Source organism: Neopelma chrysocephalum, unplaced genomic scaffold (assembly GCF_003984885.1).
Source record: "Neopelma chrysocephalum unplaced genomic scaffold, ASM398488v2 Primary Assembly neopelma1_61, whole genome shotgun sequence".
Lineage (NCBI taxonomy): Eukaryota > Metazoa > Chordata > Aves > Passeriformes > Pipridae > Neopelma > Neopelma chrysocephalum.
In genome coordinates this window covers 2,272,459-2,300,272 of record NW_020897716.1, presented here as the reverse complement: position 1 = coordinate 2,300,272, position 27,814 = coordinate 2,272,459, and the positions used below count along the sequence as shown (strand labels likewise).

Genomic DNA, 27,814 nt, shown 5'->3' with positions numbered 1-27,814 from the left:
CATTCCTTTTCTAAAACGTCTCATCATCTGCTCTTCCACTACAATTCAACTTTGAACTGCAGAGCCACTTTCAGAGTTTAAACACTGGACAGAACATCAGTACACAGCTCTTTCTTCTTTCACATATTTTCAAATATGCCTCCATAAAATGAATACATAAAATACATCCTTACATAAATCTGAGAAAAAGCCAGGAAACTCAGACGTTACTGTTTTATCCATGCACATTAGGAATTCATGTATCTCTTTTAAAAGAATTAACCCCATTCAACATTTCAGTTGAATACCACTGAGGGAACAGTACTGATATTTAGATAATTCACAAGGTAAACCACGCTCTGCTTTTCTGTTTTCTTTGTTACACAGTCTTTTATAAAAAACGAAGTAGGATTGAAAGAGCAGGAGTACAATATAATGCCATTCCCTAAAACACATTTACAGGATTATCTCTTTCTATCTGTTTGAGAAACAAAAGAATCACCATATCAAATTGCATTACTCATCCATCTAACCCTGTAATCCCACATCTTGATAGATATCAGCATGAGGCACTCAAAGAGGAGATAAAAGGAACCTCATATTAACGACCAACAAAATAATCCAGAAATCAAAAAGTTTCTTCCCAGATAACTTTTAATTAAGAGCTAACATTGCTTTCAGTCTTAAGCTTCTACCCTAAGAACAAAGGAACTCTAATAATTTTCATTGTGAGTCATTTAGCAGCTGTCAAAGATTTCCAGTACTAACCCAAAACTTTTAACTTTACCTCTTTACAACCTTGGTTTACTTTGCAGCAGGCATAGTTCTTTTCCTTTAATGAAACAATATTCATAAGCCAATTTTCCACTTATCACCTTCCAATTAACAGCAATTACCTTCACTGTCTGCTTCCTTCTATCTTCATATTGGTAGCCTTTTACTTTTCAACTGCTGCTGAGCACACTTGGATAATCAATTGTTTTAACTAGAAGTTATTTTCCAAAGAACCATCTCCTTTCCACTTGTTCCATACAGAATATTTTACTTACACAAAGCTAAACCACAAGATAGATAAAGGTTTTAAAACCTATAATGCACTGCAAGTTTTTAACCACAGCTTATGAATATTTATTTAAAGAAAGTTCAGTTACTGTTAGGTGTCAGCCCTGAAAACGCCTGCAACTATTACCTGTTTTCCCACCTGGAATACTTCATTATCAGATGCCAGCTTTCACTTGTTTCCACAACACGCTTTTTCTGCCCCATGTATGATCTCTAGCTCCCTTTGGTCATTTCATTCTTTCCACTGTATGGCCTTTCCAAATCTTACATATCAGTGGAACAGATGTGTAACAGCTTGACCTAAAAGATCTTTGTAGTGTCTTAAGCACATCCCTTAATAAAACACACAATAAAACTTATATCTATGTTTTGTTTCTCCACTGTGCAAAGCTACTTCCGGTAGGTTTTAAGCAACTCTTCAAAGGAGACTGCAACACTGCTGTACTTGCATTTAGGATCCCAGAGGAGTTCCAAATTCTCACATTGTGTGTTAGAAACTAAGTACTACTACATATACCATGTTGGTGCAGTTCATTTCAATGAAAATACCACACTAGTATTGTAGTTGTAGCACAACTAGGGCTCTGTAGTGGCTTAAGTAAATGTCTCACATATAAAGATTTAACTTCACAAGAACAGACATAAATCTAGATTCTATCTTCATATTTTAAAATAAATTACAACAATACAATTTCATTTAGGACAACTAATTAGTCATACTGGCACCATTTTCTGATTAAAAAAATATACTAAGAACATGTATATGCATAAGAAGGGTGAATCAGACTTTTACAGAATATATCAAGAATACCTGTAACTCTGGCAAGTGTGCTTGTCTAATTATACAATGAAATGGCCATATTTGGCAAATTAAAATACCCCAATTCAAAACCTGATGTTTCAATTTGTTTTAAGGTCCACTAAAACAACTCTGGCAATCTCATAAAGACCTGTAATGCAAACTACCAAGTAGGGATTATCATCTTTAAAATTACACGTTCTTAAACTTGCACACTAGTTAAAAAAAATTAAATTGCATGAAATTTGTGACCGTACAGCTATACAAACTAGTTGAGCAATGCACACAATTCCTTCTGGGCTGTCACCCTCCTTACCTGTCTGTCTGTAGCTTCCAGGTTCGAGTGTGCTGAGCTGCATCCCCGTGGTGCTGCTGGTGCAGATGCTGAGGGTGCCGCCTTTGCTGCTGCTCTTGCTGGACTTCTACCCAACAGGGAGGGACAGTGGCTGAAAACCGTGGTGTCAAGGTCTCAAAACGGGTCAGTTCCACCAGGGATGTCAGTGTTTCAAGGGAAAATGGCTGGTCCACCAAAAGATCAACTCCTGAATAATTACAGAACATACAGGAATTACTACGTAGATTTCTTTTTTTTTTCCCAAGAACATCCTATGAACAGTTTGAAATATATCCAAACTGCCAGAGATACAAATAACTACATGTTATATGAAGGTTTTTCAGTTAAAAAATAATAATAATAAAAAACACACACAAAAAAGCATCACCCTAAACAAATAAAAACACCCAAACAAAGCAACCAAAAAACCCTAGCCTTGAAGCCAGTATCCTTTGAAGGCAGTTCATTTGGCATAAATTTTCTAAGTACTGAAAGCTCTGAGCATGTTGTCTGGGATTTAACCAGAATCATCAGCCATAAGTAATTAGCCAGCTACACTTTGAAGATGTAAAGCTGATTAAACATTTTTTTTTTAATATCTGTATTGACTCAGATAAAAAAAAGTTTTATATTTCATGAAAATAGACATACAGAATTACTACGTAATTGTGACATTTTTATCACTGTTTAAAACATCACTTTGGTACCTGTTTATCAATACAGATTTGTTTTATGGTGAATTACTAGAATGTTGTGAAAGGTTCCCAATTTAGCTTAAAAGAGGGGTAAGTGAAAAACAAACATGCTTTAGGTGATGCACTTAAAGTAAATGTAATGCACTGGGCCTAGACAATTATACTGTCTTCTTGTCTTCACATTCAAGCCTTGTACTGAGGAAACAAGGATATTAATTGAAGTACTGAAAACTGAAATATCGCAGGAAGCCAAACACCTAAAGAAACCACAAAGAAACTCCAAAAATAATCAGATTTTCTGACAAAGACCAAAAAACCACCCCCCAAAACCCCAAACAAACAAAAAACCCAGCCAAACAAAAACCCCCAAAATCATAAAACAAACAAACAAAAAAAACCCAAGAAAAAATAAAAAAGCCACCACCACCACAACAACAAAAAACAAACAAGGGAAAATAAGATATGCACAATATAAATTTTCTTGTATTTTGAGCATTTTCTCTTAAAAATGCATTTTTGAGAAAATCTCTTACTTCTAAAGAAATTATATTTTTCAAAAGGAGAAAGTTTGCTACCCGACTACTACTTTCACCACCCTGGCTGGGGGGATAATACACAAATACCACCCTCCCAGTGAAATCTGAACCTAGAGACTGTCTTGTAAAGCAAGCCAGGTTGAGTTCCAGGTGAGACATCCAGAGGCAAGTAAAAAATTCACTCTCATTGCAACTACAATAATTTCTAATCATCAGTCTAGGAGGCAGGAAAATGCTGAAGAAATTAGAAGTGCTTTAGAAATTGAATTTCAATAATAGGGCAGAGACTTGCATTTTTTTAACTGCCAAATGTGAACCTCATTAGCTGGATGACACTGCAATGAGAAGTGAGATCATTGCTTAAACTGTACAACAATTCTATCTTTGACTAGACTGGATTTTTCCTGCTTCATTCTCCTTCCCTCTCCAAAAGAAACAAATACAAATTCAAAGTATTCCAAGCAACCACATACATGTGGTATCAACCCCTAAAATTGAAAAATGAACGACTTAACTTTCCCGTGTTGCCAAGTATACTTGACTTCTTTTGAAAAATTATAAGACTTTTATTATATTCTAATAGAATGTTACGGCAAGCTGGTTGTAACAGCAAACTTGAAAACAGATTTTAAACTGCTCAGGAAAACCAATAATCTTTTTCAATTCACTTAAAAAAAAAAGCATTATTTTAGGTCATTTCACCACAAAAAACTCTCTGCTCCTTAAAAGGAAATAGTAATCTAAAATTAGTACATGGTTAACTTATTTCCTTCTAAAACAATACAATTTAAAATGCATCCAAGTTGTAAATTCAGGCTAGAATATAAAATTTAACAAATGCATTCTAGAATGCCAATAACAGAGAAAAATAAACACACAAACAAAGCCCACAATATATAGGAACACCATATGGGCAAAAGCTTCTGCTTGTTGCAGGAGTTCATTTCCTCAAAGAGAAACCCAGAAACCTCTGTTGAGCTATGTCTCTGTCTGAATAACATGTTAGGACAAAAGTGGAAGAAAATGTTTTTTTCTGCTGTATAGTATTTAAGACTAAAAGGGAATTAACACTGATGTTATAAATGTTGGGGACAAAGGCTCGTCATGATTCATACAGACAATGACTCAGAAGATGTTGGCACAGTCCCGGCAATCATTCACATATATGCTGAGAATCTTGTATTATTGACTTTAGTATCCTTAACCTGGACAGTTCAGCTAAGAGCTCTGCAAACACCATTTGGTTTCCACAATTCCCGCCCAGTCCCCTCATTTAAGCACTGGTTTCCTATGACTATTAAGCTTCTTGCACAGCTTTTAGTGGCTCAGTTTGATGGTACAGCAAAATAGTTCTCAATTTATCTGATCATTACTCTTTGGAAAGCATTACAGACCAAGATCGAGCAATACTACACTGTCTGAATTATACGACTATTTAAAGGAGGACCTGCAGCTCGTGGACAATCTAAAGCTACAGTTACTTTGAAATCTATGCATAAATAAATCAATTTCTTGTTCCAATAAGCCATATTCAAGCCTATGCTGAAGGCTGGATGAGAAAGAGATAAAAAAGGGAAAAAAAATCCCCTTTACAGTACTGGCAGAATTTAAACAGTAATAATCATCTATTTGATTCATTAGGATAGTCAAAGTTACCACTTGATTGGAAGTCACTGAAATCTGCTAATAAGCTACTGTACAGGGAATGCATCCATGGAAGCACATGTCTGTCCTTGATATTTATATTCTCTTTTTTGCTTTATTCACCATTAGCAAAAGAAGGGTGCAGAAGAAAGTCACAGACCTTTTTTGCTCATATACATACAACAGTTTATTTCCTAGAGATTTTCAAACTTCAGGAGTGGCTTCTTTGGTGAAAACGGGGAGTAACTGGAGAAATTCAGTCCTCAAAGCAACTGCTGTAATGCTGCTTATAAGAAATCTCATGACAAAAAGCATCTTTTCCTTCCCTCTTTTGATCGACTCTTGCAGAATAAAATTGGGATCGCACAAACACAGCATAACACAACTAAAAGTGTTAGAAGGTTGACAGCGAGCAGGGGTTTTGGGAGAAAGACAGCAAGTAGCCCGCTGACAACAAAGATGCCATGATCCAAAATGGTCCCTGTACTGCCAGTCAGTCCTCTCCCAGCTTTTTTTGTCCTCTGCAGCTGCAGGCAAAGACACCCTCCATTACAGACATGTACACACAAAATTAACATAATTTCTCTGAAACAGTCATAGCTACATGAATAGTTTATTTCCATTGTATCACTGTTTTAGCCTCATGCTTTATATTATTTAATTTTTGTATTTTATATACTAAGTAATCTATTCCCAGTGTATCCCTATTTCTGTCCCAACAGACATAACCAAAACTTCCAAACTCCAATCCAACTAAAACAATTATGCTTTCTTTCTCTATCTTCAACAACCGCAGGTTAAAACAAATCAAAAACATAATAGTTTTACAGGTCTCTCATAAACAATTCCCTTTATAAACTCAAAACAAGACTATATATATATATATATATATATATATATATATACACACACACCCTTTAAAAACCTCAGCATGACTCAAATCTTCCTTAGGCTAAACCAGCAACATTAGATTTGTTGTTAAGTTTCAGTAGCAACTGATCTACACTAAAGCATCTTTGATGAGCGCTGAGAAAAGAATGAGAGGCTCACACAGGAGCTCCCACAACCTGCAAACTCACTGTTCTCCCTGACAGACAGGAAGAGTTCCTCACATTTCTCCCCTTCTGCTTGCCTACAAAAGGAACAACCCTCTCGCTCAACTACTTATTTAACCTTAGTGGGCTGGGAGACTACGAAAAGCAGCAGATTGTTGCAGGTCAGGTATATGAGAACCTCAGGAAAGACAACACCTAAACAGGATGTTTAGGGTAAAAACAGAATTTGGACAATTCAAAACAATTATTTCTTGCTGTCCAAGGGTAGAGAACCTGTTGAGGAAGGAAACTAATATGTAGAGGACAGAAGAATTTGAGCTCAACCCAGGCAAACTGCTAAAAACAAAAATCCAAGAGTTCACATTGTAGGCTTAATTTACCTACAGCAACTACACTGCCTGATGTACAGAAAGTATCAATTCCACTGTGTGCAACAGTACCTGTTAAATACATGCCTTGTACAGTTTTATTAAGTAGATCTGTACAGCTTCTGCATGAAACTTTAAGGCAACTTTACATAATAAAGACATGATTTTAATTCCAAATAAAGATCTTGAGCCTATTTAAACTATGTGGGAAGCTCAGTCAATGCACAATTACCCATTTCTCACTGTCTGACACACTTAAAATCACATGTAGAGATTAGAAAAACAGTCAATTACATAAAAGTGGGTTTGTTGTTTTGTTTGTTTGTTTTTTAATCAGGAATTGCTGAAGTATTATGCTTGTACACAATCAGTGACAGCAACTAGAGAACTCCAACTCTGGGCAGCAAAAAAATTATAAAGCAGCATGCTACTAAATATTTGAAAATATGCAACTTCCAAAAATTACAGAAGTTTTTTTACTCATGGTACATTTACACATGTGAAATTTACCTGTAATGCCTGGACTAGAAGGATTAGATAAGGGTTTGGTGCCTTCTGATGACTGTTCTACACTTTTGGAAAGGGATCCATCTACAAGTATATCAGCTTCATCTATGTCATCGCAGGTCCCTCCAATCTGAAGGAAATGAAGTTCTCCACCTAAAATCATCACAGACAACAAAAGAAGAAGGTTTAGACAGGCATACACCTAAACTCAATTCAGAAGTTGAACTGCTATGCAATTATGACAGCAACTATATAGGACCTGAAACCAGCAAGATTATACAGGAATACTCATTTTGCTTTATTACTACAATTTTTTTTCAGGGCAAATGCTAACCAGAACTTCAAAAATACTGCAGTTGTGAATGGCATTAAATGTAAGACATTGGGGGAGGCATTTTAAAAGGTAATTAACACAGGAAACCTCAATAGAGACCAAAATTCATAACCATTATGTCACTTTCCATAATCCAAAATATGTTTATAAAGGGAAAATATTCCATCATTGAAGTAAAGGCCTACACTACCTCATTCATACAGGTTACATAATTTTCTTTTAAAGTTTGATATTTGAAAACTGAAAAATCAACTCATTTCTCTGAATTCTCCTAACTAAGTGGCTCTTCACATTATTTCATCAAACCTAGAATTACCAACACTGATCAGGTCAACAGACAAAAGAGCAAGTCCAAACTTTTCAATGGACACAATGTATTGATGGAATTTTGAAATCATTCAAGAAAGTTGCCCATTATTCACCACTACAGATACACATAGATGAATTCTGTCATTTACAGAGAAGTCATAGGACCATTTAGGCTGGAAAAGACCACTAAGATCATTAAGTGCAACCATTAACCCAGCACTACCAAGTCTACCACTAAACCATGTCCCTAAGTGCCACATCTACAGTCTTTTAAATGTCTCCAGGGACGGTGACTCAACCACTTCCCTGGTCAGCCTGTTTCAATGCTTGATAACCCCTTCTCTGAAGAAATTTTCCTAATATCCTAGCTAAACCTCCCCAGGAGCAACTTGAGGCCATGTGCACTTGTTCTATCATTTGTTAAATGGAAGAAGAGGCCAATCCCCACCTGACTACAACCTCCCCTCATTTCAAGCACTTGTAGAGAATGATAAGGTCCTCTTTGAGCCTCCTCTTCTGCAGGCTAAAGAAATCCCAGCTCCCTAAGCTGACACTGACTTACTCAGTTATCACAAAGCAGACAAGTTGAAAACCAGCACCATAATATTTCCCTCAAAAACCAGGTAACAAAATCAAAACATTGGTAATTTAATTCTGAAGTGTATTTAAAATCTGCAATTTGTGTGGACTCAAGAACTTGGTGGGTAATACAAACAGAACATAAGAATCATAAATCCATTCAAATAAACCACAAGCTTCCTTCTGGCAAAACAGTTACTGGTTCCAGGAAAGCAGCACTGGCACAAGCTAGAGAACATGTCAGAGACTGCAGTCAAAGCCAATCTGGTGAGATGTTCAGTATCCTGAACGTATCCTGCACTCTGGAAGGAGTCTGGAAGAACGACACAATCATCATCAGCAAATCACAGCTGAAGGACATAGTTAAACAATATCCAAACAGTTAAAAGGAATTGGAAAACAAAGCCATATCACAGGAAACTATGCACTAGACAACTTACAGTCCCCTACTTCTCTTGACACTGGGCTGTAGAGAACGGGTTAGCTCTAAATGTGCAAGTTCAGAATGCTTGAAAAATGTCATCAAGAGAGCTATCTCAAAACCTCACTCTAACACAACTTACACTATTCTTGGAGATTTTAGCTATAAAATTTCATCCCAACTTATGGAAAAATAGAATGCAACTGAACAGGGACAAGTGAAAGTTACTATGCTTAGCAAGAAATAATTAAAAGAGCTATTATGGGATGAAGAAAAATCAGCTAGCCAGCAGTTCTGCAAAAGAGGCTCTTGTGAGTCAGAAGATAAACCTCGTTCAATTTCCTGCTCCAAAGTGCAAACATTCCATTATGTACACATGCACATGGTATATACAGACTACAGAGCTGCTTAAGGAATTCTTCTGTTCAAAGACATCTGTAGGATTACTGTGCCTGGTTTTGGCTATCTCATCAAGAAACATGTGGACTGAGTTGTGCAGGTCTTTTGGGAGAGGTAAGTAAGAGTTGGGAATTTTTTCTTTTCTTTTAAAGTCCCTAAAGAAAGTTTAAAAGGATTGGAGATACTAAGCTTGAGCAAATAAATGATTGCAAAAGAACAACATCTAAATAAACTCTGTCTTCCCCTTCTTTTTTGAAGAAATCTCTTTGCCATGTTCCTAATGAATAGTACAACCAGTATGACTCCAATGACCAAAGATGATACAGGCTAAACACTAGGGGAAAAATCGTCATCAAGGACAGCATGCAGCAGAAGAAATTTCACGACTAGGCTGTTAAATCTCCATGTTGAAGATGCTCAAAACCAGGGTGATCACTACTCTTCTGCTGAATGGGTAAGTGTAATTGATCCTGACTTGAAGACGATCTTTCAGCATCACTTCCAACACTAATTTTGATATGTAAAAACTTGACCTCTCCCCAATCCTATTAGACTCCATTGCCTAAGAAGGTAGAAAATTGAAAATACTAAATTGATTCTTGAACTTCAAATACACAGTATACAATGCTGACAAAGCCTAATGACAGGGAAGGCACAAATAAGATATCCAAACTAAATCAGAAAAAAGCTACACAGTGTAATTAGTACACTACTTACAACTCAAGAGCAAGAAATCCGCTATAAATGAAAGGTACAAGATTTGGAAGACTCAATTCTCAAATGTTTCAAAATGCCATTCAGTTCTGCCAGCCTTGCCATAAGAATTATCAGCACAGACAACTCACTTTTGACCTACCAAACTCCAGCCTGCAAAAATACTTTTTCCAACAAAGGGGAGTGATGAGAAAAACTCTTGTTATAATGTAACACCTTTAAAATGTTATAATGTAACACATTTTAAAATGTCAGCTGAGCACAATCCAGCAATGCTTCACTCACTAGAAGTTCAAGCACTCAAAGAGATGGTATAGATTTTAACACCTGCTCAAATCAGACAGTATGTGCAGAAAGTACCTTCTTCACCAGAACACCATGAACATTTCTACTTTTTATAGCATTTGTTTGAAATGCCACCACGGCTTCCTATTCAATATTTCTTCAGAGAGCTTCAGACACTTCACAAGGGAGAACATCAAGAGCAACAAAAGACAGAAAACTGACACATCTTTATGACCTTTTAAAAATACTCCCAGAAACACAAATATGAACAAATTTCAAAACTGCCAAAATAAAACACAAGCAGAGATTTGCATCTTTATATTGAACTAAAATAGGTACAATTTCAGATATGTCCATTTTTTTACCTAATTCTGTATCGCAAAGCAAAGGTCAACAAAACTGTCTGAATGATAAACACAGCTAAGCAGCTAAAGTAAGGAAGCAATCCAAAACAAATTCAACAAAGGAAAAAAGTAGAACATATGCTGTGGAACATCTTCTTAAGTAATTTTTTAGTAGGACTCTAATTAAAAAAAAAAGTTAAGATGAAAACTGAGATATCAGAAAGACAGTGACAACTCTAGTTGTGGAAATTTATGCATCCTCAAGAAACTATATCTGATCCTCTTAAGCACCAGATAATAGGCTTTAAATATCATCAAAAGACCACCCTACAGCAGTATCCCTATTCAAAACCAATACCTACTGCATAGTTAATAAAGAAATTACTTATTTTGTACTTATCATTTTGAATATTACAAAAGCAGAAAATAAGCTGTCTTATATTAATAACACAAAACATTTATACCTCCATACGATAGCACACAAAGTACTACTAAGAGGAATATTAACTATAGTCTACCTTGACCAAGGGGAAGAGAAGAAAGCAAAATACAGAGAATAAAGTCCACCATGTTTGTTTAACAGAACTGGAACCAAGAATATACTTGCACACTTCTTCCCAGAGGTCAACTCCAGGTAATCCTTGCAGAAACAGGTAAGTACCTGAAGCTGACACTGAGAGGTAACATTTTGAAGTGGGACTCACAAGGATGGATGACATCAAACGCAGATCTAAAACACCTCTACATGAAACCACTCCAAATCTAAGCACCCATTCACACAGAGGTTCCTTTTCAGTCATATCTAAAAGACAGCTATGGAAAAATTTTATGATGTAGCCGGAGAAGCAGAAAAAAAGAAAGGTTTTTCTGCATCCAAAACTTTCAGGTATTAAAGTACCTCTTTCCCTGCCCTCACCATCCAAACAAGTAAACAGGAAAGAATATACTGCTCAGATCATATTCCTGAATAGTTTTCCAACAACATCCAAGCATTTCCAACGTGTCTATGTTCCAAAATTTCTACTTAACATTTTCACTTACGTCTTTGCACTACAAGCTTCCTTCTAGAAGGATTGATGTTGAATACATCAATGAATATTGTTATTCTACTTTCAATACATATCTTCCTAATGTTGTCAGACTACAGGCACTATCCTATATGCGGTAATAAACCTAGTGGATTAAAAACCTCAAAGTGATTTTGGAAGAATTTTGGAAGAAGCCTAGGAAAACTGCATTTGAGAAAAAATAACAATAATAAAAAAACCCCATCTTCATCCACCTAGCAGCTAAGCAAGAAATTTTACACACTCACAGCAGAAAGTTTAAAGGATGACTATGATTCAAGACAACAAAAACTATGCAAATCCTGTTCTGTATAAGAAGGTATTCAAATGTACAACAGGATGCAGAATTTAAAAAGTTATATTAATAGTTGAGGTTCTTGATTTGCTTTTTCTTTTAGTGTTCCTGAATTTTATGCCTTACAGTTATTTATAAACATTTCAGATCCAAGTCATTCTTTACAAAGCTTCACATTTTAGCATAAATATTTTGACTCTGAGGCTTCAAACATACCTAGCACCAGATCCTGAAATCCAGACTTCTAATGGACATTGATCACTAAATATTTATGATGGCTTTGGGACTTAATTTCTCGAAAGTGGGAAAAATTACACCGGAAAAAGTGACTGAAATGTTAAATAAGGACTAGAAATTGAAAGCTTCTAAAGACATTTATACAATAAAAATAACAAATTCCAAAGTCCATTTTAAATATGATTGCAGAGCAGAAGATGGAAGTTCCAACCAGAGGTGCAATGGGTGTAAATAAGAGATAAAAATAATCAATGGATTTTTTTTTTTAAGTAATCAAAGTACTATATTCAAAATAGGAAACTTGCGGGCTGAGGGATACTTGTAGCTATACTGGACTACAGAAGAAAAAAAGCCCCAAATCTCAGTCATCTTCAAGGCAGCAAGAACAAAAGAAGTCCCAAGAAAGCTATTTATAAATTGCTAGATGGATATTATAGTACTCAGAGAGATTTACTGAAAAAGCAGAATGATGTGCTTGTCTGTTTTGAGGAAGATGAAGTATCCTCCAGTCAGTAACAGAGATGGTGGTTGTCTAGGCAGAGACAAATACTCCAACGCACACAGAATAAATGCTTCCAACTCAACAGACCTGTTATCTTACACTCCATGTCTCAAAACAGGTTTAGATTATAGCAAATGCTACAAGAATGTAACTACCATACACAATAACACCTGATAGGAAAGTACAATGCACAGTAACAATAAGCCCTTTAACTTTTATCAAGAAAGATAAAACAGATTTTATGCAAGACAGAAATTAATAGTAATACAATGTTGTAGATAAAAAAAAAACACCTTAGCAAGGTTTGAAGTTCTTTGTAATGAGATTGCAGTCTGATCAGCTAAGTATAGGTAAAAACATTATGACATGGATATGATATACTAACAGTTTTCAAAGGCAATTAACCTTTCAGTTCCATTTTAACCAGGAAGAAGCGTGCATTATTAAATACAGCTGAAACGGTTTAACAGACATTTCTTCAAAAGTAGTTATGGAAAGAGAACAATTTAGTAAATATGAATGTTACCATTGGGAATCTGCAAACATAAATACTAGTTGCTAACATACAATGTTTTCATTCATATTTGATAAGCAAATCTAAAATCTCCACTTCTAAAACTCTTGGTAGGTAAGTGATAAACATGGAGCCCTTAACAAAACTGAGATTTTTACACTACGCTTGACTTTATCTGTTGGAAATAACAGGTAAATCTGATTTAACAACTCATAGGAGGACTGTGTCATCAATGTGATTTCCAAAGAAGGAAAGGTATTGATTTAAATTCTTCTAGTAGAGAGAAAGTTCAATGTGATATTGGTGGGAATTAATTTGCAATGTATGAATCAACGTGATATTGGTGGGAATTAATTTGCAATGTATGAATCATCCCATCAGCTGAGCCCCTCTGAGAGCCTAAGCATTTCTACCAGAGCCGCGTTCAATTGCAGGAGAACTAAATAAAACACTGGTGTGTGGAGGAATTCGCGTGACAGGTAGAGCCGTTTCCTCTGGTCCAATGTGACACAAGGGAAGTGGGAGTTGTGTGGTGGTTTAAAGACTTCTATGAAGTAGTTGTTGCCTGAACTTGAACAACTCCTACCTGCACCTCCTTCCCCAAAATATCTTGTGTTCATTTGGAAAAAAAGATTTAATAATCCTGCATGGATAATCTGGCTCTCACACTCAAGAAAGTACAATCTCAACTGCAAAAAGCTGAAGCAGAACCAGCAGCGTGCTACCTGAATGAAGATACAAATAACCACTGGAATAAGTTATAAAAGCACTATCTTCTCTATCTTCTTGAATATCATCAATTACAGACAGGAGACATCTTTCAGAAATGTGATTTCTTTAGCACAGAAATAATTACTCACAAGAACTACTTTTATTTGTTTTGGACTTAAGAAAATCTGTGCTTCTACAAGGCCATTGGACACATTGGACACATGCAAGAATTCTTGCCATTCTAGAGACGAAAATCTACATTTAAGGTAAGGAATTAACTCGAGTCCATGCTTCCTAGACCAGAATTAAACTCTATGTAAATTCAATAAAATTTGCCTATTACTGTTCTGAAATTTTGGTTCTAAATTCTATAATATAATCCAAATACAGTAAAATCAATAATCAAAAAAAGAATTAAAGAATAGTCTTACCTTTGGTGCATGCACATAATCTGTCTGTGCCCGAACAGTATATCACAGAGACAAACATATCTGGTTCCTCAGTGCCCTCTTTTTTAGGTGGCTCCACTTTGGCTAGAATTTCAAAGTTCGAAAGATCTAATATTTTTACATATCCTCCCTGAGTAGTTATTACCAGGTGTCCAAGAGTAGAGATCTCAGATCTTCTTTCTCTCCCACTGCCATTTTTAGAAGTTAATTGTATTTCCTCTACAGGCTCCTCACAGTCGTCCTCTCGATTATCCAATATGTCTGGTGGGAGCAAAATCATTGAGGTAATTGTGTCTTGGGGGTCTTTGATATGCTGGATTTTTACTGGTTCCTCCTCTAGAGTAACTACTCTAGTGGCATAATTCATCTTGTAAAGTACTAGGTATCCACCACTAACACTTCTCTGTTCAGGCTGAATTATTAAAGGAGTTGGTACATCTGCTGGTGACTCATGCTGGATTACATCAATACTCGTGCCATTCACTACAGCGAGACTTGATTCTAGTTCCCCCTTCCTTCTATTACATAGTGCTGAGTTTAATTTATTTAAATTATTCAAGGCCTCTACTTGATTTATTGCACTCAGAGATTCGACAGGACAAGTCCGCAGTCCTACTAACAGATGAACTCCATCTGCACAAGGTGTGATTGAATCTACACACAGGTTCTCCTCCTCTGCAAACTTTGGCAGACGCAGGCACTGAACCAAAGTCCCAGGCTTGGGAACCATGGAGCTCCACTTGTCCGAGTCCGGAGATGTTAGGTTGGCTGCAGCATCTGCAAACTGCTGAATGTAAGTCACAGGGGGATCCTGTAACAGCAATTGTTCCTGACTGTCCAGCTCCATTTCAATGATCTGTGGAACTGTGAAACCATCATCATGTATACTTTTACTCATAATATTGTTCATCTGTGAAAAGAGTTTTCCTGCTTTTTCATCAGACTCCTTAATGCTGTATAGCAATAATACAGGCAAAGTCCTCCTTACCAGAGGGGAATTCAGTTCTGAATTAGTGCAGGATTCATTGTCAGTTGATCCCTGTTCCGAGACACTCTCACCTCGAGTCCTACTTAAACCATCCAGTGATCTCTGAGAGTTACTGCTAACAGGAGAGGTAGCAGGTGATTTGTATGTTAATAGACCTCCAGCTAATAAACAAGGAAAGGGAATGTTGTGTTGCTCTAGATGTTTTTCCTTCATCTTTTCACTCTTACAGTTGGCCAAACAGGGATTTGCTCCAAGTTCTTCTAGATCCTTAACCGTGTCTTCCAGAACATTTGCAACAATTTCCCACTGAAGTTTTTCAGGTTGCTGAAGAACGCTGAGAGCTGTTATATCAAGGCTGACTTCCATAGTTTCTTTTTGTGATGTGTGCCCTTTAAAGCAAAAATGTTGAACATAATACATATGCTTAAAAAAAAAAAAAGGAATAATATTGCACATATTGATGTTTGTTGAAAAAAAAATAAAATCTTTACATCTCATGCTCTTTTTTTTCCCCACTTGCTCATCCTTACTCCAAGACTTAAACTGGATTATGGAAAATAAACATGCAACCCTCCCTCCCATCAAAATTTCTGATTAAACCTCTAAGAAAATGACACAAGAACACCAAGCACAGCACTGTTCTGCTTCCATATGAAATACTTATTCAGGAAGAGAAATACTTTATTGAAGTGCATACCCTCACGGAAACAATCAAGATATAGGAACTCTTTCTGGCAACCCCCTGAACTTAAAGGGTTTTGTACAGCTGTAATTTGTTCCTGTTCCAAGCAAGTTCTTTTATCTCGATTTGTGTGCTTTATTGACAGCAAGATAAGCAATGATTGTTGTCAAATAAGACATTTATTAACCAACAAAGTAGGGTTTTTCTTTCCTTCTCTATGTAATCTCTCCACCACACAAACAGTGACTTAAATACTAGCACTGCTTTCAAGGTAAAGCCTTTTCCTTTTTTCTAATATGGTGAATTCAGTATCATTGGTTTTGACAAATCTTTTTTAAAAGCCTGAGAAGAACAATTTCCCCTTTGACCTCTAAACTATTACATAGATCAGATATAACCTACCTGTCACAGATTCTGATCTGGAATGCTCTTCACTGTCTGAATCCTCCAGTAGGTCATCACTGAAAAAAAAAAAAAAAAATGCATGAATGACACCATGTATACAGTAACTGCATGCTTATCTTTAATTTATTTTTAAAAATTGTAAAAAGACCAATGTTTATTATAACTGGACATTCCTTTTAGTTGGCACTGTAGAACCACTGATCAGTTCATCACAGACACTAAAAACATAAAGTCTTTTTTCCTCCATTATCAAAACAGTAGACCAGCTTTCTGTTTGCCTCATTCTACTACTGTATTTCCTACAGTTCAGACATAAATGCAATTAAAATGAAAGCCAGTGTACTGCTTCTAAAAATACTACCAGATAAATCATTTTTTGATAAAAGCAGATTCTGTTCAAGAAACCTCTTGAAGAGAAATAGGCCATTTAGTAATTCTAAGAATATATTAATAATTTATGCATCTGGCTTTTCTGATATAAGAAATTATTTCCTATTACAGGCTCCTTACACACAGGAAGAACAGTAATGCCTTTGCAGCTTCAGGTATAACTACTCACAGTACCAAGTCAGATCCTCAAATTTCAACAAACTGGATGCTTCCTCCTCACATTCAAGAAACAGATCTTTTTTGGTCCAAACCTGATCAACTTCACAACATGACAGAGAGAATTCAATACTTTGAAGTAAAAGATCTTAGTTCTGAGCAGTATGATTGCACTATCCTTCATTCATCCAACTCTTAAAATTGGTTTAATTCTTTAATTCTTAAGGAGTTCACAGCCCTAAAGCTACAGCAGAACTCCAAGCAGCTGTTAGGTCCCACATGCTGATGTTGCCCATGTTTCTACATAGTCTCTTCAGAAGAGCTTCATATTTGCTCTGCAGTACTGTAGGTATCTCACCAAGCTTAAACTCAAAGATTTACTTTCCTGTGCATGAAGCAGCACTGTTAATTTCTGTAATACTAAAGTTTAAGAAGAAACATTCGGAAAAATAGCAAGACTTCCCCAAATACCTCTCATCCTGAATTTTTCAACAATTATTCACTCTTTTGTTTGAGTTTTGGCAATATGAGAAAGAAGTTCCCAGTAAGAGACTGCAAGAAGCATAAATGAAAGAATACTATTTTTCTCATGTGACTCTTTCGGAGGATTGGCACACTCTAGCTTATCCAAAAGCTTGGAACAGGACTGTCTAATTGTTTATAGAGTATGTACACATGTATTAAAGGTACACAATGAAGTATAAATTCCTAGCACATCCATGTAACTTGTTTTCAGAATGACAAAAGCAGAAATTACGGAGAAGCAATCAGAGAAAAGTGTGTTCCAGAAGTCCATGACTAGCCTTTACTTTCAAAGCCTGAAACGGATAATTCCTAACTAAAATAAAAATCCAAAAACTGATCCAAAACTTATATTCCTTTCTCTTTTCAACCTGCCTCTGAAACACTAGCACAGGGCAGAAATGAGATCTGCAATGTCTCTGCTAGAGGAGTATACAAACTGGAATAGCAGGAAACTGGCTTTAAAAATAGAAATTTAGACTACTGTTTTTCAAATGTTGAATTGCTTACAGATATACAATGACTAAAAATATTATGTCCATGAAAAAAAAGTTTAGCAATCTTTTGTTTCACAAAGCATAACAACTAAATGGCATTTACCACTTACACAGCAGCATTTTCTATTTCTAATTTTGTAGATTGGCATACCTGTCTCCTTCTAATTTTGGTATATCTGAGCAGCTAGATGAATCTTCTAACCATGCTAGTGTTGGTCTCCTTGAGTCAACCCCTGAGCTCTGTTCTCCTGATAACACAAGTTGCTGCACAATAGCTGGATCATATGCATTGATTTCAAATTTTAAGTGGACCTGAGAAATAACAGAAAACAGAAGAGGTATTTGATTTGAATCGAGACATGCTTAATCAGTAAATAATTAATAAAAATTGAATGTTTATATTGCATACCTTCATAAGTTTGGAAACATCCCATATGCAGATCTTTCCTCGTTTTGTTGCAGCAGCTAGAAAATGAGGGCAGCTTCCAGATCCAAAGCAGGCTATTCTGTCAGTGCCATCTGTGCAGGGAAATTGTGCTGGACTTGTTGCCAGTGTGACTGAAAGAGGTACATTCTGAGTATGCTCACCCTTGACAAATGGGCAGTTTGGGGAATGTCTCTCATGTTCAGACCTTTTCACATTAAAAACAAAGAGAGCAAATATTGATTTCTTGCTGTGAAAAATACACACATCATATACAAGCTCAGCCCTAGAAGTAAAGCTGAAAATGAACTGTTTGAACTGTATTGCAGTCAACCACACAAGAGAGTTCTGAAGCTACTAACACAGCTTTCCCTGCTGATTCTCAAGAGCAGACTGTATTAAAGCCTTTGATCACTCAATGCACATTCATATTCAAATGGATGAATCTACACACAGTGCTATTAATATAAATAGTCCATTAAACAAACATAATTGTTCTATAGGCATGTCCTCATGAAGTAAAGCACAGATTAAATTCTACAAAATGTACGTTAGAATTCCAATTTTACGAGCGAGATATCATAAGTAACTTTAGAAGCCATGTTTTACCTTTAGTTCTACATTCACAGTTATACAAATGAAAATTGAAAACAGTCCTGAATGACATATTGACGAAGAAGCATGAAGAAAGCCCTAATTTCAATATACAACTAAAGCAGAGACATGAAAGAACAATTACACAATTACAAAATGCCTGTAAACGTTATGTCACAAGGGAAAGGAGTAGACAAAGACTATGAAGACAATATTATAAAGGAAAGGTTTCCAAAAGGTCAGGAATCTGATGTGTTCAAGTAACAATTATAAATTACTAAATAATCAAGACAAATATTATGTTACGAACTCTTCAATCAATATAAAGTCCTGCATTTCTGTCACTATGCACAATTTTATGATTTGGGAAACTAGTAATGGGTGTTGCAACTTTACATAAAAGGCAAATATGCACTGCAAGGCCATTGGAGTTCATGGACTTGAAAAGAGATGTGATCTAGTCACAATCATACAGAAGATTGAGTTTAGATCCCTGCAAATTGTTTCATGGAACAATTTGAAATCAAAGAGCAAATCAGCATTAAAAAATGAAACCAACTACAATTTTTGGGTTTAGTATTATACAGAAATTTGACCTACTACTGTAAACCATTTTGTGATTTGTTCCATGGAATCATTTTGGAAACCCATTCTTGTCAATGACATGCCCTAAACTCACCAGAAATCCCACCGAGATAATGTTGATTTTTGTCCTTCAAGGATTTCCAACCTCTTCAGCATGAAATTAAGTCTACTTCAAACATCATTAAACTTACCAAGGTTCATCTGTAGGTTCCCAGCACACCAAGCACACACTACAGGTAAAGCACATGGCTCTGTCATCTCCCGATGAAGCAGGCTATGAAAATAAGAAGAAACACTTGAAATTTATACATCTATGTACTACGGAACACTTTAACTAGGTGATCAAGTCTTTTCTTCTAGTGACATAATAAAGCACCACATCAAACATATACAAGGCCAAAATTATGTACTATAAAGTGGCAGTATTTCACATTAAATAAAAAAGGATACACCACATTACTATAGAAGGGATTCAGAGCCAACATCCATGCAACTCATCACATAAAAACCACTGACATAGAACAGAACTGACTTTTTTTAGTTTGGAAAAAATTCACAAGGTTCAAAAAATTTAGAACTGCAGCAGAATAAGTGTACCTCTGCATGCTTGGATAAATACAGGTTAAAAAATATAAAAGTATTCTCTATCACTCCTATGCAAAGAACAGTTGTTACTAGCTGAAATAACTGAGGAAAAACAATGGAAATTTCCAATCTCCTAAAATTCAGCATTCTCATGACCTCGTTTCAAGACATGTTTGGGAATATACAGACGCAATTCCAATATATGAATTTCCTGCATTTCTCCTCCTGTGCAAGTTTAAGAAATCCTCCAAAAACTTTATCCACTTGCACCTATCAGGCTTTGTAGTTGACATGAGGTAGACAATATTGCTGTCAAATGAGAGGCACTGCCCACCTGTCATTATCTAGCCCACCTGTCATTATCTAAATCTATACCATAATTATTTTTTTTACAGTAGAAATAATTTCAAAGAATGAAAAATAGAAATAAGCAAATATAAGCGTTATAAATAAATATAAATATAAATATAAATAAAGCGTTGAGGCTGTATTTATTCACTAAGCCTAACAATTTAATGTGATCGAGGACCTTTGTTTGTTACAATACAGTGTAAGTTCTACTAAGAAAGTATGGTTAGAGAACTCCAATGTCAAGCTTATTGCTTTTTTTGCTTTACTTGTAATATAAAAAGGATGTTTACTCAACAATCTAACAAGGAGAAAGAGATTCGACATAACCAACTTCATCTCTATAATTGTTGTTTAACTCAGATCAATCTGATATTTAGAGATGTTTTATATGCTGAAATTCAGAACAGTGTTTTCTGTGATCTGTACAAAAAAGAGAAGCATTCTCAAGGCATTAAAAAACCCTGAAATTTAAAAAGCGAAAAGCGCTGAATGACAAAGTTTTTATGGTTTATGCATCACTGAAGGAATCCATCAAAAAAAACCCCAAACAACAAAGAACCCACACCTTTTTTCCCCTGCCCCCTCAGACCTTCACCTCAGGAACAAATACTAAGAACAACTGAACCTTTTACCTGGTGATAGAACCCAGCTTGAGCCATAGGATCTGGCTGTGCCCACCGATAACCCACATGAGGCCATGAAGTGAATGTCTCCCGTCTGTTAGCTTCACTATACATCAAAGACCTAGAAAGGTGAAAAATTCTACATTACCCAAAATTGACACTTGAAATTATAAAATTAAACTTTTTTAATTAATGAGATTAGTTTATGAGATACTTTCAATGTTTTAGTAACTGTTAGAAATACCACAGTTAACTACAACTTATACTTCAAAATATAATTAACCATTACTGAAAAGTTACAAACTTCCCTCACTTGGGTGCCCAAAGTACATCCCCAGAAAAAGACTGAAAGCAACACATCAACCTACAAGCTTTAAAAGCAAGATTAATAAAATAAGATTCCAGGTAGCCTATTTGGTCTAACTGCAGAATAGCATTAGATACCCAAAGCCACACTGCATCTAAGGCAGATGGAGAATCTAGCCCAATAGAACTACTAGAGAATTGGGCTTTTTTTAACATGACAACTACTGCAAAAATTTGGGTTTATTAGTTGAACAGATACGAATATGCATATTTAAAAACACTCTAAAGTGATATTTTAGGCTTAATTGAATACACGGTACAAACCTCCCCAACATTCCTAACTCACAACACACTATAATACTTAAAAATTGCAAACTAAGTCACAAAACATGAACTCCTCTGCAACTCAACAGCTACAGAGCAAAGAAGTTCCTCTCTTTTCCACCTTCACTCAGTGTATGTCCCTCATCTGCAACAGTACAATAGAAATGAGTATCAGTTTTTCTTTCCCCTTCACAGAATTTTGTTCTCCAGTATCATTCCAAACACTAGTGCTATTAGACGGATAGGTGCCTCACTTCATGTTTCTGCCCCTCGGTTTAAGAAGGTTTTTGCTGTTTTATAAGAGAATGGGTATATTCCTGCCAAGGAAGTAATCTATTCTAGCAACGCCCACATAAAGGCTGTCTTAACTTGACATTATACCACCTTAAGAGACAGATCTTGGAGAGCTCTAATCAAAATACAATATGGCAAGGTACAGGTAGACCTGGAGGCTTGGGAAGGGGAAGTAAGAGATGAAATCAATTTCAGTAAATTGTTTGAGTTGTAAGAAATGATAATGTGCTTGCAAAATAATATTTGCATAGAAACTTTCAAGAAGGAATTAATTTATAGATTTAGAAGATTTATCACTATTCTAATTAGTCTTAGCTTATGAAGGTTAAAATAATGGGTTCCTTGCTTGTTTATACATTATAACTTGGATCAGAAAGAGGTGAAGCAACAATTTCAGGTAAAATTTTCTCTGACTCCAAACACTTAGCAGGTGACTAACAGGTTCCGAAGTAGCATATATATGCTCTGCAAAGCTGTATTTAAGGCTGCAATTGTTAGTATATGTTGGATTTAAGAGCAAAGTGAATTCAATTTGCCTGGCAATAAAGTTGAAACCGAAATAGTCTTGTGGCATCCATAAAGGCTTCGCTAAGTTTAGTAATATGTATTGTACATTGTGCATTAAACAGTTAATTACCTGTATGCATAAGAGCAACAAAATACAGAACAGGACTAATTCCTTTGGCAAATAAAGTCATCTAAGAGCTTATTCTGATACAAATAAGGGGTCAAATTAATCCCTTATTTTGTCTTAATATACCTGTCCACAGATCGACCAGGTCCCACACCAAGTTCTGGTCGTGCGCTGGGTAAGAGGTAAGATAACCTATCCATCACAGAGGATGCTACAGGTAAGGCAGCAATATTTTGATTTATCTTCTTGAGTTCATTTACAATGGCACTGGCGACAGACTTCAAAACATGATGAGGAAGGTGGAACGTAACCGTTGCCCACTAAATTAAGAAAAGAAGTGTTTGAGTTTTAAAATTGTAACATCTAAACAACAAACAGATCACAAAAGTGTCAAAACCAAAAACAAACACACGTCTTCCATGCTCCCATGATATCAAGAAGTAATACAGCAACAGATAGACAAAACCAACACATACATAATGCAAGGAAAGTCAGTAATTTCAGATTTTAAGCTCAGTTGGGTTTATTAGTTGACTTTATCTGCAAGAAACTAACCTTGTTTAGGCTAGTTCCTAACTAACAAGTGAAGCTTCATACAGATGAAGTAAGAAACATAATATATTCTACTGTCTTCAAACAAAATCCACCACACTAAGTCAAACATTTTGTATGTTTCAATAATGGTAGACACACAGATTAGACTCGGGAATCCATTCAGACAGTACAGAGGCAATTTCTTACCTTTGCAACTTTATGATTTGCTGCTGTTTCATGTGAGGTATTTTTTAAACCATCCTTCAGTTGTGTGATGAACAAGTCATATCCCTCTGTGCTAGAAACATCTACTTTTTCTATGCAAGCAGATAACAGCTGCTGAGCCTAAAATGCAGATGTGTGAGAAAACTTAGCATCCACATTGAACAACTACAGACAGGAATTACAACTGTGTCATTACTTCAGGAAATGACCTACTTTATCATATATTATATCAGCATAATTCCCATAAAAGACCCAGAGTTGAGTAGCTGTTCCAAATTTTATTTTGTAGGCCAATCAATAGATAAACTTCAGCAATAATGACAGTAATTACTACAGGTTCCCTCAAGGGCAATATTACCAAATGTTAAACAAGTCAATCATATAAACAACTATAACTGAAGACATGTATTGCCCAATGCTTTCTCTTCAAAAGGATTCATTCAGCTTTACAGAAAAAAAGTGAGAGCATTTTTCTGTGACAAAAAGTGACATTTTCCTGAGTAGCTTTGTATCTTCAAAAAGCTAGATGACAGTGGAACAACACTGCAATAAAATTAGAGGTAAATTACTTACAATGCTAATACAAGGAAGCTGAAAAGTGAGGCAGAAAAAACCCAGGCTAGTTTAGAAACTAGAAACTCTTAAAACTCAGAAATAACGCAGCTAAAAAAGAATGCTATAAACATCCATTTATAGACTTTTTCTTCCAAGTCTCATTCGTTTCCAGCTTATCCCTCTGTCTACTAACTTCACGTTGACAGGTAAGATTTAAAGTTATGCTTTATGTGCAAAGCACAGAGTATTCTATATCTGCTGTTAGGTGGGTTAACTACTGAAAAATATTACAGGAATTTTTTTCAAGTTACAAACACAGGGAAATATTTCCCTGAGGACAACAGCCAGTCAGTCACAAACTGTTCCAAACAGAATGGACCAAATGGTCCCTTGGTTATATCCTTGGGAAGTTCAGGGAAAGAAAGACAGAAATAAGGCAAACCAGTCCCGTAGCTAGGGCTGTATCTGTTTCTCGGATTTCAATAAAAAGACAATTACAATTCTTGTGGCATCTCATACTCTCCAAATTTCTTGCGGATGACAGAAGAATAAGAGATAGATTGTGGAAGTTCCTAAATTTACCGTGTTCTACAGGGACTTGAAAACAGCATAGAGGTTGCTTCATAACTTCTCAGTGCTGCCAATTAAAAATGCATAAAGAATGCATTGCATTACCAGCAGATCAAATATATTAAAAGATTACTTAAATTAACAAATTCACAGAAAAGTTCTAGAAACAAACAAAAAAAACCCACTCTTGCTTGGATAAAAGTTCCTGACCTTTTTAGGGTGAAAGAGACAGGCTGATGCATTTGTATGATATTTGCTTAATATTTACTAAATTTTTCCTAGCCTATGTACCCCTGTGTGGTTGCGAGCTATGCTGGCGAGGGTTCATGCCTTCGGTAGGGTCGCCCATGCCAGACAGGTCAAAACCATAGGACCAGATAAACTACATCCCTGGGCAGGATGAGCTCATTAGCCTTCTGGCAGTCATCCTAGGAGAAGGACAACTCTCATCCCAAACCCGGGCAGATGGAGCTCGCTTAGCCCTGGAAGGCCATCCATCTCAGAGAAGGTCACTCTAATCAAACCTACGTCCTGAGGACCTCGCTGCCACCGTCCAAGCTTGCTCGGCCCTGGCAGATGAACCTCAGGATTAAAGGGTGGGTTCAGTTCCGCGCATACTGCATCTCACCTAAAAAATCCATTGCGCAGGCTTGAAGGCTTTACCCACATGCAAAAAGTCCTGTAGCGACGGGCGAGGGTCGAAACGGTAGGTGAAAGATGCACTGGGAGCCGCAGACTCAACCCTGCATACAGGCGGTTCAGGATATTGGTCATTTGAGACTGACGGAGATGAGAGTCTCTTGGGGCAGCACCCTGAACGACCAAGCAGCCTTTTCAAGGACAGCACTGCTTGCTCCACTCGGAGAGGGGCCTAGAAAAGGTGGCCTAAACAAAGCTCATCTCCACCTTCACCCGGTTGGTTAACCGCAGACCGACGGGCATCTTCTTCCAATGCGGTCGCACAAAGAGCAAAAGTCAAAGGCATGCACCTGCCTCCAAAGGTGTACTCAAATTAAATCTAGCATGTTGGAACATCAGAACCATGCTCGATTCTGCCAATAGTGGTCGTCCTGAGCGACGTTCTGCCCTAATTGCCCATGAACTGGGTCGTCTCAACATCGACATTGCTGCTCTCAGTGAAGTTCGCCTTCACGAGGAAGGCAGCCTCAGAGAACATGGTGCCGGTTACACACTCTTCTGGTCAGGTAAGCCCAGAACCGAAAAACATCTCTCAGGTGTCGGCTTCATGATCAAAAACTCCATTGTCCCTAAACTCGAAAATCTGCCGACAGGTCACTCTGACCGCATTATCTCCCTACGCCTTCCACTAAACAACAAGCAACACGTTGTCATCTTCAGTATATATGCCCCAACTCTCCAAGCTGACCCTGCTGAAAAAGATAAATTTTACACTGACCTGCGCTGTCTTACCCAAAAGGTGCCCGCAGATGATAAGATCATTATCCTTGGTGATTTCAACGCCAGAGTAGGTAAGAATTTTGAAGCCTGGAAAGGAGTATTAGGCAAGCATGGTGTTGGAAACTGCAACGATAATGGTCGACTTCTGCTAGAATTCTGTGCGGAGCAACAGTTCACCATCACCAATACTATCTTTCAGCAGAAAAATAGTCTGAAGACAACCTGGATGCACCCCAGGTCTAAGCATTGGCACCTCATTGATTATGTCTTGGTGCGACAGAGAGATGTCCGCGATGTCCTCCATACCCGCGTGATGCCCAGCGCAGAATGTCAAACAGACCATCGGCTTGTGCGCTGTAAACTCAACCTTTATCTCAAATTCAAACCCAAGAGGGGCAGTATCCCAAGGAGAAGACTCCAAGTTAACGATCTCCAATCAGCCACAGTAAGAGAAAGATTCCAGGCAAACCTTCAAACTAAGCTTGATAACCATTCCACAGATTCTGCAGTTTCCTCTCCCGAAACAATTTGGCAGCATATTAAAAGTAGCATCCTGCAATCCTCTGAAGAATCCTTAGGGTTCTCCCTCAAGAAGAACAAGGACTGGTTTGATGAAAATAATCAAGAAATCCAGGAATTGTTGAGGAAGAAGAGAACCGCCCACCAAGCACATCTTGCACTGCCTTCCTGTCACGCTAGAAAAACAGCCTTTCGTCTTGCTTGCAGCAAGCTCCAACAGAAACTCCGTGACATCCAGAACAAATGGTGGACCGATCTAGCTGCAAAAACTCAACTATGTGCAGATACAGGGATCACAAAGGATTCTATGAGGCCCTGAAAACAGCATACGGGCCTACATACCAAGTCCAAAGCCCTCTACTCAGTGCAGATGGTCAAACGCTTCTGACAGATCAAACCTCCATTCTGAATAGATGGTCTGAACACTTTCAGACTCTTTTCAGTACCAACCGTGTAGTACAAGACTCAGCAATTCAGTCCATCACACAACAACCAGTGAAATACGAATTGGATACTGCCCCCACTCTAGGAGAAACCCTCAAGGCCATACAGCAGGTGAAAATCGGCAAGGCAGCTGGGGTTGATGGAATTCCACCTGAAGTCTGGAAACATGGGGGCCTTGCACTCCATGCTAAATTTCATGAGCTTGTGGTGCGCTGTTGGGAACTAGGCGAACTACCTTCAGACCTTCGTGATGCAGTCATCATCACCTTGTATAAGAAGAAAGGTACTAAATCAGACTGCTCAAATTACCGTGGTATTACTCTGCTCTCCATTGCTGGCAAAATCTTGGCAAGAATACTCCTGAACAGACTAATACCCGCTATAGCAGAAGAAATTCTACCTGAAAGTCAGTGTGGCTTCAGAGCCAACAGGAGCACCACAGACATGATATTTGTTCTCAGACAACTGCAAGAGAAGTGTAGGGAACAGAACAAAGGTCTCTATGTAACCTTTGTCGACCTCACCAAGGCTTTCGATACTGTGAGCAGAAAAGGTCTTTGGCAGATTTTGGAACGTTTAGGTTGTCCCCCCAAGTTCCTTAAAATGATCATCTCACTTCATGAGGATCAGCACGGCCAAGTCAGATATGGCAACACACTTTCTGAGCCCTTTCTAATAAAGAATGGTGTGAAACAAGGCTGCGTTCTCGCTCCTACCCTATTCACAGTCTTTTTCAGTATGATGCTTCAAAGGGCCTCGGCAGACCTCGATGATCAGGACGGTATCTACATTCGATATCGTACTGATGGAAGCCTATTCAACCTAAGGCGACTGAAGGCCCACACTAAGACCCTGAACCATCTTGTCCGGGAGCTGCTTTATGCTGATGACGCCGCCCTTGTCGCTCACACAGAAGCAGCCCTGCAGCGTTTAACATCCTGCTTTGCAGATGCTGCTGAGCTCTTTGGGCTGGAAGTCAGCTTAAAGAAGACAGAAGTTCTCCATCAGCCTGCACCTCAGGAAGTCTTCCATCATCCCCACATCACCAT

General features: G+C 37.2%; 1 protein-coding gene across 1 annotated transcript in view; it reads right to left on the bottom strand.

Annotated features, from left to right (window-relative positions):
* BIRC6 (baculoviral IAP repeat containing 6) overlaps positions 1–27,814 on the bottom strand; it is a gene marked incomplete at its 3' end in the record, with an annotated part of 65,970 nt that overhangs the window by 20,295 nt on the left and 17,861 nt on the right. The window contains exons 3-12 of the mRNA XM_027681643.1: positions 23,241–23,378; positions 22,626–22,819; positions 20,951–21,062; positions 19,574–19,656; positions 18,189–18,411; positions 17,931–18,091; positions 16,212–16,270; positions 14,122–15,516; positions 6,983–7,132; positions 2,157–2,382 (exon numbers count right to left, since the gene is read on the bottom strand). Coding sequence (XP_027537444.1) covers positions 2,157–2,382; positions 6,983–7,132; positions 14,122–15,516; positions 16,212–16,270; positions 17,931–18,091; positions 18,189–18,411; positions 19,574–19,656; positions 20,951–21,062; positions 22,626–22,819; positions 23,241–23,378 — 2,741 coding nt within the window. The remainder of the gene's footprint in view (positions 1–2,156; positions 2,383–6,982; positions 7,133–14,121; positions 15,517–16,211; positions 16,271–17,930; positions 18,092–18,188; positions 18,412–19,573; positions 19,657–20,950; positions 21,063–22,625; positions 22,820–23,240; positions 23,379–27,814) is intronic.